General features: G+C 39.2%; 1 protein-coding gene across 1 annotated transcript; it reads left to right on the forward strand.

Annotated features, from left to right (window-relative positions):
* The first annotated feature begins 4,653 nt into the window (after positions 1-4,653).
* On the forward strand, positions 4,654-9,044 carry evx2 (even-skipped homeobox 2). The gene is made up of 3 exons (XM_050048842.1): positions 4,654-5,510; positions 5,896-6,137; positions 6,610-9,044. Exons 1-3 carry the CDS (start codon positions 5,117-5,119, stop codon positions 7,222-7,224), a joined length of 1,251 nt encoding a protein of 416 aa, XP_049904799.1. The 5' UTR covers positions 4,654-5,116; the 3' UTR covers positions 7,225-9,044.
* Positions 9,045-21,274: the final 12,230 nt, after the last annotated feature.

The raw sequence follows: 21,274 nt of genomic DNA on the forward strand, positions 1-21,274 counted from the left end.
TGTAATTAAAAGTCACCATGTGCCTTAAGTTGCAGTTCCTCTAATGACCACTAGATGCAGCATCCAACAAGACAGACTGTATGGACATGGCTGTGAAACCACCTTCAACTTCTCACTGGTAATACAGTCAAGCTAATCCCACATCTTTTAATGTGCCTCTAGTAGAAGCCATTTTCACAGAAGACCTTTTAACTTGTCACAGTAGGTAGAACATAGGTGATGATATTAGTTAATGACGACTGAATCCCATTTAGCTGCTTCAGTTTCAGTGTCCTGGTATTGCACGTTTTGGCTCACTGTCATGACTTACTGGGACACTTGATTGGAACAGATCCATTATTATTGTCATCAGTCAACAGTTGTCTTTTGATCATTTGGCCAATTAGGAATCTTCTCAGGACTGTCTTAGCATGGTCATGACTCTCTGTGTAACTTTGTGGCACCTGTGAGGGTGGGACAACTCACAACTTTGTCATTTGTACAGGTAGACAGACGTGGCTCATCATAGCTCACCCACTTTCTACCTGAGCAGAGGTTTGAGCAGCAGAATAACTGAATACACCTGTGTGGGTGTGAAGGGCCTTTCTGGCTTAAAGGTAAACATTTTTAGGAATTTTCTCGTGATTGACAGCCATTTCAGCCCATCAGTATCAGCCATAGTGGTTGCTGTTTGCCTGTCCCACCTCAGCTCCAGCCAGGCTCCCTCCTGTTTGTGTATAGATTTGGATTTCACACACGACACATCTGATTTCCTACAGTGTTTTAATTATGTTAGGCATCAATGATGTTCATTTAAGAAAATCCATGTTTGTTATAGGTTTTCTTTCTCATTTGTGAACACTGCTTTTATGCTGATGTCTTTACAGTATAGTCATCTTATAGATAATCAGTCAAGTCCCTTCCAAAGACTGTTGATTTTTACTCTCATCTTATTGCTAACTGCTGCTGTGTATGGAAGTGTGCTTATTAACAGTGGCCTGTTGTTCATTTGGGCTTCGTTGCTTCATATTGCTGAATAGTGGATGTTATTGCTGTATTACCGTATCTACATTTTCTATTTCCTGTTGTGAGAATGATAATGTTGTTGCTGCCACTTCTGCATATTTCTCAACCTGTCATTGAGTCAACCTGAGTTTAGAGAATATTGCCAAAAGACTGCAGTTAAGAATCAGCCAGCAGGCTAACACTGGCACATTTGTAAAAAAAAAAAAAAAAAAGAAAGTCGATTAATGTATAATCCTTATCAATAAAAAAATAAAAACGTATGACTATCCTTTTTGAATTGTACCTTCTTGTGAAATCTAACCATCTTAGCAGATGCACACCTGTCAGATGAGTTTCATATTCATTTTTACAAATGTCAGGAAAGAATAATTGTATTCTTTATACATAGGGAACAGTGTTCATTTTCAATTAGTGCTGATAATTATGAGTGTTTAACACATGACTTCCAATATAATTAATTTTAGTTTGCCTAATACAGATGAGCAAAGTACAATTTCATTACCTCTTTCCAGAAATCATGACCTGGTTATTCAAGATAATCCACAGACCTTGTTGTGAGTAGTGTGATGCAGGAGCTATTTTCTTTCTATTGAACTACACCCACCAACCATGTCATTATGCTGGTCTTCAACAATTCACCCCACTGAAAGAAAAGAGGATTTCAAGACTTTTACTGAGCTAGGTCATGTCACAGTTCAGCCAGCGCCATTAATGTTTATGTCTGGCACTGTCACAAGCATGAGCCTCTCATCCATGAGTAGATGCACACTTCCTTCTGCATGGTGATTGGGTTTGCTGATGTAGTTTGATAGAAAGAAAACAGTTCCCAAATGGAAATGCTCACAATGAGGTCTGTGGATCATCTTGAGTAACCGGGTCATCATTTCTGCAAAGAGACATTGCTGTTGAGTTTTTCCAGAGGTACTTTCTGGCACTTTGAGCACCACAAGCTGAGTGCCATGTAGCTCCATTACATTGGGACAAAGGCAGACATCGCTACGGCCGATATCTCAAACACTCGCAGCTCACACCAAAACAATTTAGACTGATACCACTACAGGTAAGAGGAAGAACATGTATTTCGTTATTTTGGGGTGAACTGTCCTTTTATGCCTTCATTTTCAGGATGTTGTCACAGTTTAAGATGAAACTTGGCACACTGGCGACTCCACAGATTGGAAAAAGTTAACCAAGAAGTGAAAATCTGAAAATTGCTAACGTAAATGCTGATAAACCCTGTGACCTTTGCTATTCACACACTGTGATTTAGGCTGACTCAAATTTTAGATTCACATAAGGATCCCTAACTATTCGTGCAGGCAAAGGTGCATTTAAAGTGTGCCATTCTGTGCAAGAAGCGGTGTAGCTGAAGGTATACACAATTATCAGGGTATACCCACCTCTTTCTGGCTGTTTACAGTACCTACCTATCAGCCAAAAAAATACTGGAATAAAGAGGAGAGTATACCCTCCTTCTCCTCGGGAGCCTATCTACACCCACCTCAACAACTACCACTACACCACTAACAAATCAGCTGAACTTGAAGAGCATTAAAAACATGCATCTGTGCCGTGAATCAGGCACTGAAGAGCTTGAGAGCCACTTCAAGTCCTCCACATGAAAGGCTTCATGTCAAGTATAATTGTAGCAGAAGAGGGAGGGAACACCCCTTCACTAAAGTGCCATGTATAAATATGCCCACAGTTTTTGAAAAAGAAATCACAATGTTGAAAAGTAAATTTCACTTCAGGAACTTAATTATCTATGCTGACTTTATTTTTTAACTGTAGCTCAAATGTAGCCAAGATTCAGTAACAGACAAACACATGAACCAAAGAACATCACTTGATAAGTCTTTAAAGAATGTGATCAATATAAGGTAAGATTTACGCTGTTTTTGGCTGATCAAGAGAGAAGATGAGCAGAACAGTGAGATCTGGTTTATCATGCTCAACAATGGTATCTTAAGTAAGGCTTAGAGTAACATTCAAAGCTGCGTTTTCAATGATGTTTGCAATGTAAAAATATCTTCATGTAAAACCTCTCCCGAAATTTCTTAAGATAAATCAGATGCACAATAATGAATGCAAATTACCCAATTATATTCAATGTAACTTCCTGAAGATCTTAGGAGAGTGCAAACCCTGAGTGTAATATTAGTTTTTCATTAAAAAAAAAAGAATGTTCACTAATTAAATGATAGGTGAATTTAATGAAATGAAAGGGATATATTAATTGGTCTTATCATGTGAGTAGTAAAACATGATTCTCCTAAATAAGGTGAGAACATTAGCTTACATAAAAGTTTTGGAATAAATAATGAAGTGAGCTGAAATATATTTAAATTACATGCAGCAAGTTAATGTTAAAATTCAAGCTTTAATATCTTGGTTTTGTAGCCTCATATTTGCCAGTATTCAGTGTCATATTTTGTGCAGAAGGAAGAGCAGACAGCAGATTTTGTTCTGATTTGAATCTCATTATAATGCTCAACAGTATTATAAAAATAGGACAGGAAGTATGAGGTTAGGGAAGTGGCTTTTTGGCTCTTTGCAGCTTCCATCTCCTCTCAAATGTCTTTGCAGAAGCCTAATTAAAACAGCTTTTTCTGTTGCCTATCCATTCATTGCCATACACACTAATCCTGCCTGGAAATGCTCCCTGAGTGCTGTGGACAGACAAGTCAGGACACCAGGTAAACCACAGCCAACACCTCCCCATTCAACACCTCATATCAATAACGGCGATTAATATTAAAACCTGCAGGAGGCGCCAGAGGACGCACAGAGGATAATCTGATGGCGCCTTTATAGTCATTTCACATCGAGAAACCAGGAGTCCATGCATGGGTGTTATGTCTTTACATATCGAGTCTCCGGTAGAGTTAATATGATGCATACATGTGGCAGGTTATTCTCCTGTAAATACCCAAAACTACCATGCAGGTAATAAAGGTTTGGACTGGGAGGAAGAATTCAAACAGATAGGAGATTCTGTTAGAAATGTTAAATATAGAAATATGCGCTGTTAAATGTGAGTAATAGGTTTAAATTCAACATCAGAGGCAATCAAAACGAACAAAGAAAATGTGAAGGATTAACTGCAACGAAATGGAGTACAAAATATATGACTATTGTTAATTAAAAGATGAGTCCACCACAATATATATAAAAAAGCTATTTCTACATGCATTATTAAATACAGCCTATAAGCGTGTGCTGTTGTCGGTAAATGTGCACTAATGCAGGCATTATCACCACATCAAAATGTGCCTTTGACGAACTGTGTAGAACAAAAAGCCCCAAAATGAGGAAAAATATGAAATGCATTTATAAAAACATGGTGTTAAAAACTATAACACAATAGTCTTCATGTCTCATCACAAACTTGCAGTTTAATCCTGTAATGTACTTCACATCCTGATTAAAGTCGCAGAAATGGTTAAAAAATAAAAAGGAATAAGGAGGATAAATAAAAAGAACAACGATTAGAGAGGGGGAGGGCGCACAGAGAGGAGGGGAAACAATAGAGAATCAAAGCATAATAATATTCCTAAATGAAGAGGGAAATGTTGCACCGCTCATTTTATTAATCAGACTGTCAATTTCACCCAAGAGGCCAAACCCCAGAGCAATCTAAAACAGACTCAGAGATCAACCCAGGGACAAGCACCTCGCTCCTCACTCCTCTCTTCCTCTCCACTTGGATATTATTCGTCTGACCGAAGGCCGCCTCCATCATCAAGTGACAGCCCTCTCCTATTTATTTGCTTATAAACCTGTTACAATAAATGATCATTGGAGCAACGTCAGCCGAGCATTTTAACAACGAACAGCAACCACTTTTGATGAATGACATTTTGCTGCTGCTGGGGAGGATGCACGGCTCATTTTGAGCAGTCGCTCGTCGATTGCATTCAGATTCTTTCATTTTTTGCGTCTTGCTTATAAAAAGGTTTAGAGACAGTTATTTAGAGACAGTTGCTGAGTTGCATGCGGATTTAAGCTCCGACACAACTCATTGGTGCTCCAGCCCCCCTGGACAAGTGTTGTGTTGTGGTGGTGGGTGTTGTGTTTTTTTTTTTCCTCCTTCTTCGTCTTGCACGGCTTAATGATGGAGAGGATAAGAAAAGAGATGATATTGATGGAGAGAGGTCTGCACAGTCCCGTCGCAGGGAAGAGGCTCGCAGACACGCCTGGAAATTCAGTGCTGGAGGCCCTGGAAAACTCTCAGCACAGCGGACGGCTAAGCCCGAGAATAACTTCGGCGTCTCTCCATGGAAATCTTGGGGACATCCCGACGAAAGGCAAATTTGAAATTGACAGTCTTTTCGGCACGCACCACAACAGTGAGAATACCTCGTCGGCGGAAATTTCCTCGTCAGAGAGCAGGAAGAAAATGAGCCTTTACTCCGAAGTTTCGCCAGAATCAGATATTAACAGTGATGTGGAGGTGGGATGCCCTGCGCATCGCTCCCCGAGCCAGCACAAGGAAAACAACAAGGGTAAGATTTTACTCCAAATTTATCCTCTTTATTTCTATTATATTTTAATGTGAATGTAGCTGGTATCACTGTTATCATTCTCTCTGTATCCAAAGAAACGAAATGAAGCTAAATTTAATAATTATCTGTATTATTATTTGTAATATTTCCTTATTATTATGATAATTATTATTATTACTACACAGTAGTTAAATGTTATAACGATACATTAAAAAGACACATTTTAAATAAATAAACATTATTTTTTATCCTTTTTCCCATTATGTTGCAAAAAATCAGGCCCACACACACGTCTATTATTGCATTATTGTCATTATCAATAACAATTTGTTTCTCTCCCTCTTTTGATTTTATTTATTTCGTTTTGAAATTATTATTATTTTAGGTTTTTCAGACAGTAATTCTGGATCTTCCAACCTAAGCTCAAATTCCCTCCAGAATATGAACGGTAACTCATCGGGAGGATCAAACAATTCAAATAGCGACCAAGTGAGAAGATATCGGACTGCTTTCACCAGGGAACAAATCGGGAGGCTGGAAAAAGAGTTTTACAGGGAAAATTACGTGTCGAGACCGAGAAGATGTGAATTAGCCGCGGCGCTGAATCTGCCCGAGACTACCATTAAGGTAAGATTAATCTCTATTATTCTCGTGTGTGTGCAGAGAAAGCAATGCTGTGGAAATTAAAATAATGATAATACTCGGCAGTAGAAAATATAGCCATAATAATCAGTATTTCTGTGTGATATTTTGATTTTAACCTGTGCGCAAAATAGCTCTTTTATTTACTGCTCACCCCATGGGTGCTCATCAATTTCACCGTTATGTGCACAATTAATAAATAGCACGTGTGTAAAATAATTTAATGCAAAAAAATACCATATTTTAAATTACATTGTCTATTTATTTTGGAGATTTTATCTGCTGCAGGATGCGTAAATGCATCATTTTAATGTTCAATGACAAGAGCATTTATAGGACATTTTAGCATCAGTGTCTGCCCTGAGCACGCGCTGGAGCACACTGTCCAGGTCTAAATTTAGAGCTTGCAAACAACATGGCAGCTTCAATATGGGCCTTGTTTTGACTCTGTGTGCAGGTGTGGTTCCAGAACAGGCGGATGAAGGATAAAAGGCAGCGTTTGGCGATGTCCTGGCCCCATCCAGCAGACCCCAGCTTCTACACTTACATGATGACGCACGCGGCAGCTACAGGAAGCCTACCTTACCCTTTCCACTCGCACATGCCTCTACACTACTACCCGCACGTTGGTGTCACGGCAGCAGCAGCGGCCGCCGCCGCCACCGGCGCCGCCTCGTCACCTTTCGCCACCTCCATCCGGCCCCTCGATACCTTCCGAGCCCTCTCCCACCCGTACTCGCGGCCGGAGCTCCTGTGCAGCTTCAGGCACCCGGGACTCTACCAGTCACCCGCAGGCCTGAACAGCTCGGCGGCGGCGTCAGCGGCAGCGGCGGCTGCGGCAGCGGCGGCGGCGGTGAGCGCGCCATCAGCCACCGGGCCTTGTTCGTGTCTCAGCTGCCACAGCAGCCAAGCGGCGAGCGCGCTGAGCTCCAGGAGCACCAGCGCTGACTTTACCTGCACAGCTTCGGGGCAAAGATCCGAGAGTGGATTTCTGCCGTATTCTGCTGCTGTCCTCAGCAAAACCTCAGTCCCGTCACCAGACCAACGAGAAGAAACTTCACTTAACAGATAACTCATCATGCAGCCTACACGACCCTTGTTCCTATTTTGCTCTAGTCCTACTTTAGGGGATAGGCCTACTTTAAAAACCACACCTGGGTAAAGGATTCGTCTAATAGGCAGCACTGTAAACACACATATTTAGATTAATTTCTAAAAAGTCCAGAAGACTCAAAACATGATTATCTAGCACCGAAAATTTTGCAACTCACACCCTTTTTTAAAAGCTTGTGCTCATGTGTTGCGCCAGTAGACAATTTCTAAACTGGATTAATTTATAGGCAAACATATTTGGAAAAATAAGACATTCAATCAATGTGCCATTTTAAAATTTTTTGCATTTATATCTGCAAACCCCACATCTGTAACTGAGTCACATCCCATATTTCCATATTTCTGCGGCTCCAGTGTCCAACACCCAGCCACCCTGGCTACCTTGACTCCTCTGGTTTTTTAAAGATTCAAACGTGAGCTAATTATGCTACCTAAATTTAGACAGCAGAAGGTCCTGCTTCTCTGCCCCAGCAGCATATCTTTCTTCACTAGGCCTAATAGACTGAGATTTTTGGCAGGGACAGCTTCTCCAACACCCAGCCTCTGCTCTGTGGGGACCCCCCTAATCAGCTAGAAAGGGTGCATATAATTTTGCACCGCGTCTTTCGTGTCAATTTTTATGTTAATAATGAGAGGATCATGACAAAAATTGCCAATCATGTACCTAGATGGAGCTCCTTTGAATACATGACTGGAAGAAAGTTCCTCGTTTTGAGACCCGCTGTCAAGTGCTAACAACCCGCGGAGGGAAGTCATTAGACATACAAAAGACCTGGAACAAAAGCGACAGTCCTGGTACACAGATGCACTGCATAAGGATAATATATGACACATGTAGGCTTTAGAAATATTACATACAAAGCAGCCTGCAAAGAGAGCCTCAAATTTAGTTTGCTGATAATGGGAAATACCTCGACACACACACACACACACACACACATACATACACACACACAGTAGCATCTCTGTTATTTACATTGCTGCGCCTCATTATATCAAATCCAGTATTTTCATAGGTGTGTAATCCCTTTAGGACCTCTTCACTCAGCACACACAGTGACGGGACTGAGCAAAGGCGAAAGTTCAGACTAAATAAGCCTGGCTTTACAATCTGTCTGCGCCTGTAAAAATGGCTATGTGCTATTTTATTCGTTCCTGTTGGGACATCACCAATATGTTAATTATAAAACATGTGAACTGTAAATCGTGAAATATTTTGCAAATAGTCCTACTGATAGTTGACAACTGAATTATCGATCGCCCTGAAGAAAAAAAAAATGCTTCCTGAAATGTGGATGGTAGGCTGATTTTTTTTTTTTTTTAAACACATTTTTATTTTTATTTATTTTGTGTGACTTGCTGAATGTTTTTTTTTTATGTTTAAACACTGGATGTACACGTCAATAGGAGCATCACATTAGCCTACAAATTGGCCTCACTCAATAGTCCAAATTCATGATCTGGAATTTCGTGCAAAAATTTACTGACTGAATTATGGAGAATATTTCTTTACGGTCCACTCCAAAAAAAAAGAGGCTTTTTTTTTTAAAGGAAAAAAGGGCTGATAAACGAGCACTGAAATTAAAAATGATGAAAAATATTATTGGCCTTTGTCCCTGGGGTCTGTTATAACTCTATATCTCTGTATTTAAAATATCAATGACTGTATGAATTTAAATATTTTAACTTGAAAAAAAAATTGTGCAATATGAAATGTAAATCATGTTATTTATTGATCGTGTTTGTTCTTGGAAAATAAATAAAAAAAATCTTTACACATTTTCGCCTCTTTTACATTAATGACAAATATTTCTACCAAAAAAAAAATGGATTTCGTTGCAGGACGCTGACAAACTTTACTTAATTGCTTGGCTATATCTATATATATTAAAGACATATATGTTGTAGCACATATTTAAGAAGATTCAGCTCCGACAATGAAGACATCTTGGGCTTATTCAGGTGCTGTGACACCATTTCTATTGCAAACACTGTAAAGCATTAATTAAAAATACGTGGAAAGCTACAGGGAATATGAGGCCTGCCATCACGGGTCATTCCGGCCCTATAATTTACCATTATTTTTACATTACCTCTAAATGATACAAGCTGATACTGTCGTTAATTGCACTTGGTTAAAATATAGCCTACACCAGAATGCCCCCGAGGGACTTTAAGATAAGTTGCTTTTTTGAACGTCCCCATTAAAGAAATAGGATTAGGGCAGCAAATATGGGCGTGATGTATCACCATGTTTCCTTGCTCTTTACTAAAGCGAGGGTTGCAACCCATACAACAAAAGCATTGAGATAGATGGAGGTGTGAAAAGGAAAAGACAAGAGGCCAGAAAAACACTGCCCACAATAACACGATTAGTTTTGTATCCAATGTGCAACGCTGAAAAAAAGAATTCATCATAATGCAGAGGACTGTCTGTCACCTCCGCCGAATTGTTTTTGACAAGAAAATAAATCTTTGGGTTGTTTAATATATTTTATATTTTCTTTATTTCGGTGCTAATAGAAAAACCAAATTAAATGTCCACCAGCGAGATAGAAATGCAAAGATCGATGATCCTGCCCCTACTGTCCAATCACCCCTATTTAATTGACTGTATTTTCAGGGTAATTGAACTGCTTGTTGTAAATTGAGGATTTTATAGAAACGACATGAAAACTACATTTACTGACATTCATCGCATCTTTGACATTGATTATCTGATCAGCGCCGTGTCATGCTAACCTCCAATTCTTCATTACACACTGTTTATGAGCTGTTACAGAACAACTTGCTTGTTCCAGAGTGATTGATTGCCTTATTAACGCGTGTTCTTGTAAGTGTGACCGGACTGATTACGATGCATATGTTTAGAATAATGTTTCATTTAGCTGACTGCGAGTAATGCAGGGTGACAGCTGCTGCGGGAGGACAAAAAACCTAAACTACAGGGAGCAAGCGGGGCCAAAACGCATTTAAGGTGGAACTAGAAGACAGCAAAGACCCCTAATGGTCAAATGCAGTCACTCAACGCCAGATGAGGGACTGGCAGGCTCAGTAGGGTTTTCACTGAGCCAACCCAGGACTGAAATATAACATTATTCCAGCTAAAATCACACCGTGCAGTTCCTTTTGTTCCTATTAATGCTTTAAAATCCACAACTGTGAGATTACACTCCAACAAAGCTCAGTTTTTAAAACATATTGTGCCCACATTTGTATCTGATGCTGTGCAGAATTTACAACTGACATACCAGCTGTTACATCAAAACACTGAAATCAATCAAATCTCTAAAAGCAAACCAGCACTGCACACCTTCAAATCCTCCTCAGGTTTTTCTTACCAATGTATATTTCTCCAAAAACATGCAACACGAGCTGCAGCCTGATGAGATTTATGCCACCATTATGCTTCTAAAGTAGTCTCTGCTCTGTTTGTCTCAAATCATTGCCTCTGTTCAAATGTTACTTTCATATATTACATGACATTAATTCAACTATAGCTCATTAAGACAGAATGAAATGGTTAAATTAACTTATCAACCCATAATGATGATGAATGAGGTATTAATTCAGATACAAGCTGGGCAATTTGCAATTTTGCGCGTTTTGATGGTTCTCAAATAACATTTAATATAACGGGTCATCCCCTCAATCAATTACATGAGCATGTGAGTTGGTCGTATGGAAAATCCTTTTTTCATGCATATGTATTGAAACATGTTCTCAATTATCTTTGGAAATTGGTTTTATTGGTTTAAAGACCAATTCTTGTAGTGGTCCTTAGCTCTGGATACGGTTAAGGTGGTGCAATAAATTGCTATTCTTATGTCTTGTTCTTGAAACAGCCTGGGACCCCGACATTTTAACCAGTGGGGGCTGTTTCACATTATATTTATGTTTGAGATATTCAAAAGCTTTTGAAAAATACAGTTTTTAGAAAAATAGTTTTGAAATATATTGTTTAAGTATTTTTTTCTGTAGTAGTTTGTGGTTATATCTGTTCACTTTTTTTGTCAAGACTGAGGTTTAGGTGGCACAACGTTTAATCTATGGGATAACTGAATGTGCAAAGTGTCACTTACAAGAACCGTTACTTAAATATTTTAAAATAACTATGATCTGGTAACATCACATCATCAACTTATCAAGATTACAGAGGCAGTTTATCAAATCTTGTGCATACAGGATTTGTGCTTATTATTTTTAAAACCACAATAAAATAGGATTTACCACTGTATTAATTCTTAGTCTCACTGAGATCCACCATCATTGGAATGAGCGTAGATAAAGAGCTGCTTTATGGGGACTTCTGACAGGTTTTAAGCAAATCACACACAACCCAAATTCACTGAAAATTTCTACAATTTTTCAATGCCATTATTAGTCACTTCTGCAGGTATCAAAATATCCTCAAGTCAGTTAATTGGACATTGATCTGAAATAAAAGCCAACACTTTACCTTTCAGTATACTTTTATTTTAAGACAGCATTTGCCAGTATGAATAATTTCAATAAATACATTTAATTTATTCTTTAATTAGTCACAGTGCCAAGAGTATCTTTAATACTTAAGATAAGAAAGGATCCTGAAGCTTATGGCTGTAGAATTATGTTGAAGCCAGTGCTCTCAACAACATTTACAGAGGCTGACGGACTCAAACAAGTGTGCAGCTACTTTATTTATTTAATTTTTTTTCCACAAGATGCTGTGAGAATGCTTCTCCCCAGTGACTACTTCACTGCTGGGACTTCACTGTTATCTGAATCTGATGTTAAAGTCAAAATGGAAAAAGAGCTTCCAAATTACTCAGCTCCTTCTGCACGTATGCAGTGAATATTTCCTGTGTTTTGACCTGATTGTGGTTTTTCAAATTTACCCAATCTGTCTCTGAATATTTTCACGACAAATACAAAGTAGAAAAGCAATACAATTAACTGTAATAATTAAACATTATATTGGTGTTTTGAGATGGACGCATAAGGGCTTAGACCTTCAAGTTTGTATATTAAATGCAGAGTGTGTCTGATTTAAGGGCGTCTATTGCTAAAAATGGTGAATAATATTCAATGCTGTGTTTTTAATTATACAAATCGTGTTCCTGTTACCTTAGAATGAGCTGTTTATATCTACATACTGAGCGGGTCCTCCTCCATGGAGTCCACCATGTTGTTCTACAGTAGCCCAGAATGGACAAGCCAAACGCTGGTTCTAGACAGGGCAATTTGCATTTTCACACTGGCCACTGTAGTTCTCCCACACACTTGGCACATGAGGTTTCAGTTCTGTAACCTCACAGCTAGATGCCACTAAATCCTACACACCGGATCTTTAAATAATGAATACCCTACAAAAAATAAATTTGTATCAGCTTAGCTGTTTCCACATATTCAACCAATCAGATGTTTGCATTGCATTGTAAATATCTAAAAAAAAACATTATTCAAGTCATCGGTCTGTGTTAAGAGTTTCCTAAAGGCAGTCACACAGTAGTCACCCAACTCTGTTAACCATAAAAGACTGATATCGGGAAGTAAAAAATATTTGACTAAGGCAGGGGTGGGCAATATGGATAAAAGTTTACATTACGGTATGTATAGTTTTATATTGTGGTAACTAAGAAACAATCTGTAAATGAAATAACCACCCTGAATTAAATATCTGAATTAAATACCTGAAAAATGACTAACTGATCACATTGATGCAAAATATTGCCCAATAGAGATCCCAGTCATAAGTTTGCAACACTGCTCATAGTGGCTTAATGTAACCACAAACACAATAAGATCATATTTATGAACTTCTCTTCCCGTCATAGGAGAGAATTTGGCCCCAGCTGGACCCAAACCAGGGTGATTGTGGCTAGATGGTATGCATCTTTACCAGACATTTTGCAAGTAGAGTTTGAGTAACAGTAACTCAACACATTTCTCATATTTACCAATGCTGCCAGCAAATACTGTTGTGGATAAATTCAAAGAACCATCTTTGGCTCTCCAACTTCTTGGTTCTTGGTTTCCTTAACATGTTATCTGTCTTCAATAAGGACAAATTGCTCTGTATTTCACACACTTCCTCCATAACCACTGGCCTACTTACCTTCAATGTCTCAGACCTCAAAAGTGGAGCCATCACATGCATAGCACTAAACATAGCACACAATCGTCAACTACTCCCACAAATAAGTAGAGGGATTTTGGCTAGAGTCATGACTTTTCTGCTATAGCAACTTTAAAAACGGTATCACATTGATAAGAGATATCTACACTATATAAATGAAGTTCCGTAGTTCGTATGATCAACTTCAAACTAAACCACTCTTTGGTGTGGTCTACCATGGTCTGCAAACAATACGCCATTTGGGTCCTCCAAGTTTGGGCAAAAGAAAAAAAGCACTTCTCAGCCATGCTTGAAGGAGACTTTGGAGAGAGACACCACTGTCTAACCATTATGACCCATCTCAAAATACATAGTTTGAAGGACTTACCTGAACTGGGATGCTGTTGTTTCTTTTTGTGTACTTACCTTGTGATGCCATTTCCGAAGTTTGATTCATTTGGTTCCACATCAAAGCATCATCCTTTCCTGATGTCCACTCCTCAGTGAGACCCCAAGTGATGAACTTGATGAAAAAGTCCTCACTTGTCTTCAGCATGGAAACCAGGTGAAACCATTCTTTTCTAAAGTGAACACATAAAAATTTCTTTAGAAAAAACTGATGGTGAAGTTAAGCCGTAGAGGAACAACAGTATTTAGCTACAGCCACTTGTTATGACTGCAGTGGGGGTTGTTGCACCCTTAGCTGTGGCTAATTACGCCAGGCTGTGGGCCGGGCACAGAAACACCACTTGTTGCAGCTGTAGCTATGACTACTGCTATAGCTGTAGAATATGACTAAGTGGCTGGCTAGCTATTCAATACAACACCCAAGACAGCAGAAATGCGGACTTGAGTTTTTGTGACTTGGACTAAAGTTGATTTGAGTCACTGCTTTGATGACCTGTAACTTGACCTGACAAAAAAAATGACTTGAGACTCAACTTTGGAGTTTAAGACTCATTACTTGACTTGATTTCAGATGTGAATGAAAATGATGAATTGCTGAATGCAATACCTGCTGAAAGATTTCTGACATCCAGACTACAACATCAAACTTTGTTCATCATTTGAAGACTCCTCAGGACCAGTACGCATCTGTGAAGGGCAGGCTGATGTTAGCGAACATTAGCCAGATAGTCTGTTCTCTCACAACTTTGTAGCTAGTTAGCCTGACAACAATTAATATTACTCATCAACAAAATCACCAGAATAAACTGTTGGGATTGTAATGCTACATTTTGGCAAACCATTGATCTGTGAATCTCAATCATTAGGTTGTTTCAATATTGATTGCATTTTTAAAAAAATGTTACTTATTTCACTGAATATCAATAATTATGATAAAATTTCAATCAACTGTCAAACCCTTTCTTGTCTTTTGTCTTTATAAAGACCAGACACTGCAGGCAAGACTGCAGTATCCTGTGGGGGAAAAAGTGATGTGACTTAGGACTTGACTTGTTTCAACAAAGGACTTGACTCGACAGGACATGACCTAACACTTGACTTGCCATGCCCGAGACAAAATGAATAGTGACGTTCTTAAGACTCGGACAAATGACTTGTGACTTATTTGAGACTTGGACCAAATAACTTGAGTCACAAGTCTGCGAGCTAGTAACACTGGTCAAGTCTCACTGGTCAGCCAACACAACCATTACTAAAGTGCACTTGCATGATTTCTGCATGTACTTAAAAGGAGCTGTATGTTACATTCAGAGATCATCTATGATTCGGACTCTGGAGCAGGTTTGCCTGCACACAGTTCTCAACATGGAGGTGGTCGAGCCAATGGCTAGCAGCCAATGATGCTAGTAGTGTGAATAGTACTTACAGTATTAATAGTACTGACAAAGCTAATGGTGTTAACATGGGGGAGACACAGGGTGGGCATAATGCTTCCCTGACACCACTGTTCTACCACCAATTGTCGGGATAGCTTTATTTGCAGTAACCAACACGAGCACAGTGCTGAGCAGTGATGTTTAGCTAGCCAGTGAAACACACACACAAGGACTGACAAACACTTACATGCACACATGCCCAGACACGCTACCACAACAAAAGAACAGGAGCTTGGACTACATCACACACAAAGGGAGCATGACTTCACTCTCTGCTCAGGACACCATTACTCCATTATATCTTTACATAGCAAACAGCTAATGCTCTGAATGTTGCATGCAGCTCCTTTAATGATACCTCCTTTAAAAAATGTGGCAGGTTCGAGAATCACAACAGCCACAGGCATAGCCAGTCACAGTATGTCAAAAGTTACAACTGCGGCCATAGTCACAGCCACAGACAAAGCTAGAAAAATAACCACAGAAATGCTTAACTAAAGCCCTAACCATGGTCAGAGTGTAGGGAACTCAGCAGTCTACATTAGTTAGCTTAGCATTAGGTGCACAGATGCACTTCTGTGTTAGCTACCATGATATTAACTTTAGCTAGCTTCAGCTAACCAAACTAATGCTTAAGTGTCTACATCATTATCATCAAGATACCAGCTTTATCTTTACACAGAATAAGCACAAAATACATTTAGGCTAACATAACTTCTTACAGCAGTCACAAAATGGTGGACACAGGAAGTGGCTGTAGCTACTGTTGGAACCTGGGCCTACTCAAAGTCAGTAAAACTTAAGCATTAGACAGAAACATGATAAAAATGTATTTATTTTTTGTTTTCAACACAACCTACTCACAGTGTGACACTCTCACCCACCCCCCAAAAAAGAAGCTACTTTACATGTTGTGTTTAACCAGAAAATTACATTTGTAGCCAGGGTTGGTTGCCCACCTGAAGAATCCAGCCAGGGTGACATCACAGCACAGTGACAACATGTTGGTCTGCACCTCAGGATAAGCTAGGAGGCACAGGTGAGGTTTAGCTAATTTTTTTGGTGTGGAACTTTATTGCATTAGCATGTTCTTCGAGACAGCATAAAAAGAGCAGCAAACCCTTGCACTTGCACAACCACCCCTTATATACCCTGTCAGTACCTAGCTAGGACTGGACCGAACCAACAGTGGGGGGATCACTGGATGAATACACATAAACAGACAATTTAGCCAAATAGATTTACAGTTAATAACACTGTGTGCACAAATGGCAAAGTAATTACAGTATCAGACATATATGTAACCACTAGCTGAAGAAAAAAATATTTTGTCAAAAATAGACATGTTTTAACCCCTGCTCTTCAAACATGGTAGAATCAGGAAGTATAAATAGACACTAGATCCACTGCAGAGCCTTTTGACTGAGGACTAGAGAGCTAACAGGTGAGTTAAGAGGTAAGATAATATGTTGATGTTGCAACAATGTTAGCAGTGCTTAGCTTATCATCAGAGTCTTGATAACCTGCCTGTGGTGTTTTGTTTGTGTAGGACTGGCTAAAATGGCTGCCAAGAGCTACAATGACCTATCTTTCTGTGCTTCTCAACTCCATTTTAGCTTAACTTTCATGTGGTATTTAAGGGGTTCTTCTTTTGATTCAAAACAGCCAAAAGAACATGGAACATGGAACTTTTTCAGGTCATGTTGCCTTAACATGGATTCCTACTTTTCATTACAGCATGTTGCAGAGGCCATGTACAAGGCTACATATGGTAGCTCACCCAAGGTACTGCCAGCGCTTACTTGCATCGCATCAAAAACACATCAAGGATACAGGTTATGTGGAGTCCTCAGGAACTTTAACTAGTGAACTGTTTTTTATTGTGATAGAAATTCAATTTTACTGTAGGCTATGTCCTAGACCAGAGGTTACAAGGCAACTTAGCTCTTGCCATTATATTTTAAGGGGTTCTGGGGGGAGTGAATTGTGTAACAAGACATGTCAGAAAGATTCAGGTTTTGTGTTTACAATAGAAGAAATGGGAAGATTAATTGTTTGACAAAATGTTATGGGCGATACATATGCCTATAATTCTATAGTATCAGTGTTTAAAGACATGCGGATTGGGGCAACCTCTAGCTCACCTGATGGACGGTATGCCCCATATAGGCTGAGGCCTTTGCAGTGGCCTGAGTTAAATTCTGGCCTGTTGCCCTTTGCTGCATGTCATTTCCCCTTGCCTTTCCTGTCTACCTTCAGGTGTACTATATCATTAAAGGGTTAATGCCCTTAAAAATAAAAGAGAACATTGGGACTTTCATTAAAAGAAATGTTTGCCATTTTGCATTTGCTTTTCTTTGACTATGTTGTATCTTTGTGCTGTAAGAATTTCCTGTCTGTCTCTCGCAAAATGATCTTTACCTCAGTGAGATTACCTGATTAAAGGCTATATATAAATCGGGGCTTCCTGGTGGCTTACTGAGACTAATACGTGTCATTTTAATGTCTGCTTTGATTCAGAAGTGGGCTCTTTAATGCATGTCACCCTGCTCCTCCCATGTTTTGTCTGTTTAACAGTATAAAGGCCAAATGGTGATTCTTTTAAAACTTGGCAAGGTAACTACATTTTTCAAACCTGCAGAATATGCAAACATGGCCATGTACTTGCTGCTTGACCAAGACAGAATGAGGTCTAGAACTGCCCATTACTGACAGGCCCCAGCCTTTGATGGTGAGCATACAGGTGTTTACACAACTGTAGGACCAATGATTCACATGGCTACAACTTAAACTACAACAATATGAAGAGCTATAGTGCCATTAGAATTTCAGTTGTTTTGGAGCTCATTAACATGCAGTGCCATTATCTTCCCCCAATCAAAGCACATTACGTTGTTGTTCACAGATCAAAGTTGTGAAGAGGACAGCGGAATCTAATAAATGAGCAAACACCACAGCCCTGCCAACCAATGAGGCAACAGTAAAGAAGATAGTAAGGGGCCCTAAAACACAAGGCTGATGGTCAGCCTTCAAGCGCCATTTGGCCAATGTTGAGTCTCTGTAGTCGACCATTGGCCAGTGTTTTTGTGGTGTGTGTTCGCACTAGTCGGCCCTTATGATGACTGAGGACGTTAAAGCAGCGGTGAACGCAGTCAGTGATAGTGTGGTGTCTGACCGGCTGTTCAGCCAAGCAAATGTGTAAATTCAGTCTGTCTGGTGTGGGCTCTGCTTATTTTTATCTCCAGCTTTTCTCCCACAACCCAAAAACCATGGGCTGCCAACACCAATGTAAGGCAAAACTTCACAGCTCCAGTTTTAGCTTTTTAGCCATGTTAGCTGTGTGGCTAGAGATGTCAGTGTTGGTCTGTCACAAAAAAAAAAATCACTAATGGATTACCAGATATCCACAGTGCAGAGTTTGACTCCTCATGACTCTAGTGATCCTCTAAACTTTTATCAAACACCAGCAGGGCTCAGATTACTTACATAAAATAAGGGAATAAAGTTGCTTTATTTTCCAAAATAGTGCGGACCAGATTGTTGGGCATCATCTGGTATATCTTCCACAGAAGACGGTTTCTGTGTAATTCTGAAAAGTTTCAGTACTATTTGATGGTCCATCCCCAGTCATAAACTTCTCTTTGAACCACATCAGTTGCCGTTTTTCTTTTTGGCAAATACCAAGTGTATGGCGTTTAAGTGTTGTTGAAGCAAATCATTTTGATCACATTGATGTTTTTGTAATATGTTTTTTTTTTTTTTCAGTTTATATTGTTTAGTCTGTTTTTACTCCTATGATTTCACCAAATAATGGGCCTTTTGTGATCTGCTCCAGCCTTTATGAGCACCCTCAGGCCAAGGCTGTGCTCGCATACTCACTAATGAATCCCACTGTATAAGTTATATTTGTAATTTAATGTGCTAAACCTGCAAATCTAAACATCATCGCATGAGAAATTATACCTACTGGCATTTTTCGATGTTACAAAAGCTTTTTTAAATTAAATGCAGGACTTGAATGGACAATTTATGATTGCATGTTTTTCCCATAATTTCCCAATCAGCTAACACTAACATTATTAATTCCCAACAAGTCAACACTTAATTCCCCAGATCTTATTTTTTTGAGTCATCTGACCATACTCTGCTCTTAAAATTGCATTATGTTTGGTGAACAGCGCATTATGACTTGGACTCAGTCACAGCTTAATAACAAACTATGACTTGTTTAGGACTCGAAAGTCAAAGTTTAGAACTTAGGACTTGACTTGGGACTTGAAAGCAGGGGCTTAAACATAGGCAGTGCAGGTAGTGCGATTGCACTGGGCCCCCTGGGGTGGACAGGCTGGTAGAGAGAGCTGGCCCTTGCAAGTGATCCAGATTGCCATCTTGGAAATATACCTGTGTTCAAATGATTAAAATAAAATGAATGTGAATTTAAAAATGGCGCCATTTGCTGTGTATGCCTTCAAAAAAGGAAAACCCCTTCATGTCATGTTTTTCTTTTTTTTTAGTCAGTAGCTATCTAAAACAAAATTATGTTTTTTTTTATATAAGCTTTAAAATCTATAAATACACTATAAAAAACTATTCATTTAAATGATTAATATCTTAATTTATTTGATATTTTTGTCAGATATGCAATGATGATCGCTGAATAATATGTATTTTGACATAGTCCAATGTCAAGTCACTTTTGCCCTGTTTCCACCAAGCACTGCAATATGGTACAGTTCAGTTCGGTACGCTTTATTTCTGTTTCCACTGTTAAAAGTTGTAGATGGTACCAATCGAACTGTTCCCTACCGTTCCCACCTACACACAGATCAGGTACTAAAAGGTGGAGCTGTGAACACTGCAGTCAGTTGATTGGTCAATAGTGAATGGTCACTCTGCTCAGGACTGAGTTGTGGCTGGTTTTGAGGCCTACATAAACACTGTTCATACCGTGGAGAATTTTATACATTAGTAAACTGTAACTGTAAAATGACAGGATGTTTTGCTGCCTCTTGCAGCAGCTGGAGTCAGAGAAAAAATAACATATTCACCAGGCAGACTGCTGGCGACTTTTGAAATGGAATGTTACTCAATGCACGAGTGGCGTGAATCAATCAACACACATTACATTTCACTGTGACAACTTTGGCCATTCCATAAGTTTTATATGACATACACTTTTAGTAACAAGTGGATCTTCAAGTGTTTATATATAAATATATCTTAATTTCAGATAGTTTATGTGAACTGTGTATATTCTAATCCTCACTCAGAAAAAAAGTGTTGCAGAGCACTGTTCCTGTGGGCTACGGCAACACAAACCCCCAAGCTTGCCCGACAAGAACTAAATGCACAATTGTGTCAAGACAATACGTGCACGAAACCCTGCGATAGTCTGGCAACCTGTCCAGGGTGTACCCTGCCTCTTGCCCAGTGTCAGTTGGGATAGGCTCCAGCTCCCCCATGACCCCTAACAGGATAAGCGGTTACAGAAAATGAATGAATGAATGAATAAATGATTACATGCACAATAGAGTGCACTCAGGCCCATCATAATGGTCCAAACTGGGGCCCATTGTAACTTCCTTATGCCACTGCTTGAGAGCAAAGACTTGAAACTTATTTGTGACTTGCAAACCAAAGACATGGTCCCTCCTCTGCCAACTGGACCTCTCAGTAGTAACTTTAAAACATCATTGTGGTAGATTATACTTATTTTAAAATCCACATTACAATTAAAATGAATGAATGAATAAAAATGTATTTTAGTATATTGTCCAACTTTGACTAAAAGTCCTCATACATATGTACATTCACCACTCATAATTCTGTACCACTAGTACCAATGCAACCATAGCTACAACTATAACTAATTATAATAATGGCCGGCTAAAGTTAGGTGTCAGATAAAGCAAAAAGTTAGCACGCTGACACTGAACGGACATTCACTGTTTTCCTACACCTAGATGTACATTAAATCACTTACCATTACTTTAAACATAGTAACATGAACATTAAGTTGGCCTCATCAGACTCAGACCAGATTCGCCTGGGGGCCAAGGAGAGCTCAT

This window comes from Epinephelus moara, chromosome 7, assembly GCF_006386435.1.
Source record: "Epinephelus moara isolate mb chromosome 7, YSFRI_EMoa_1.0, whole genome shotgun sequence".
Lineage (NCBI taxonomy): Eukaryota > Metazoa > Chordata > Actinopteri > Perciformes > Serranidae > Epinephelus > Epinephelus moara.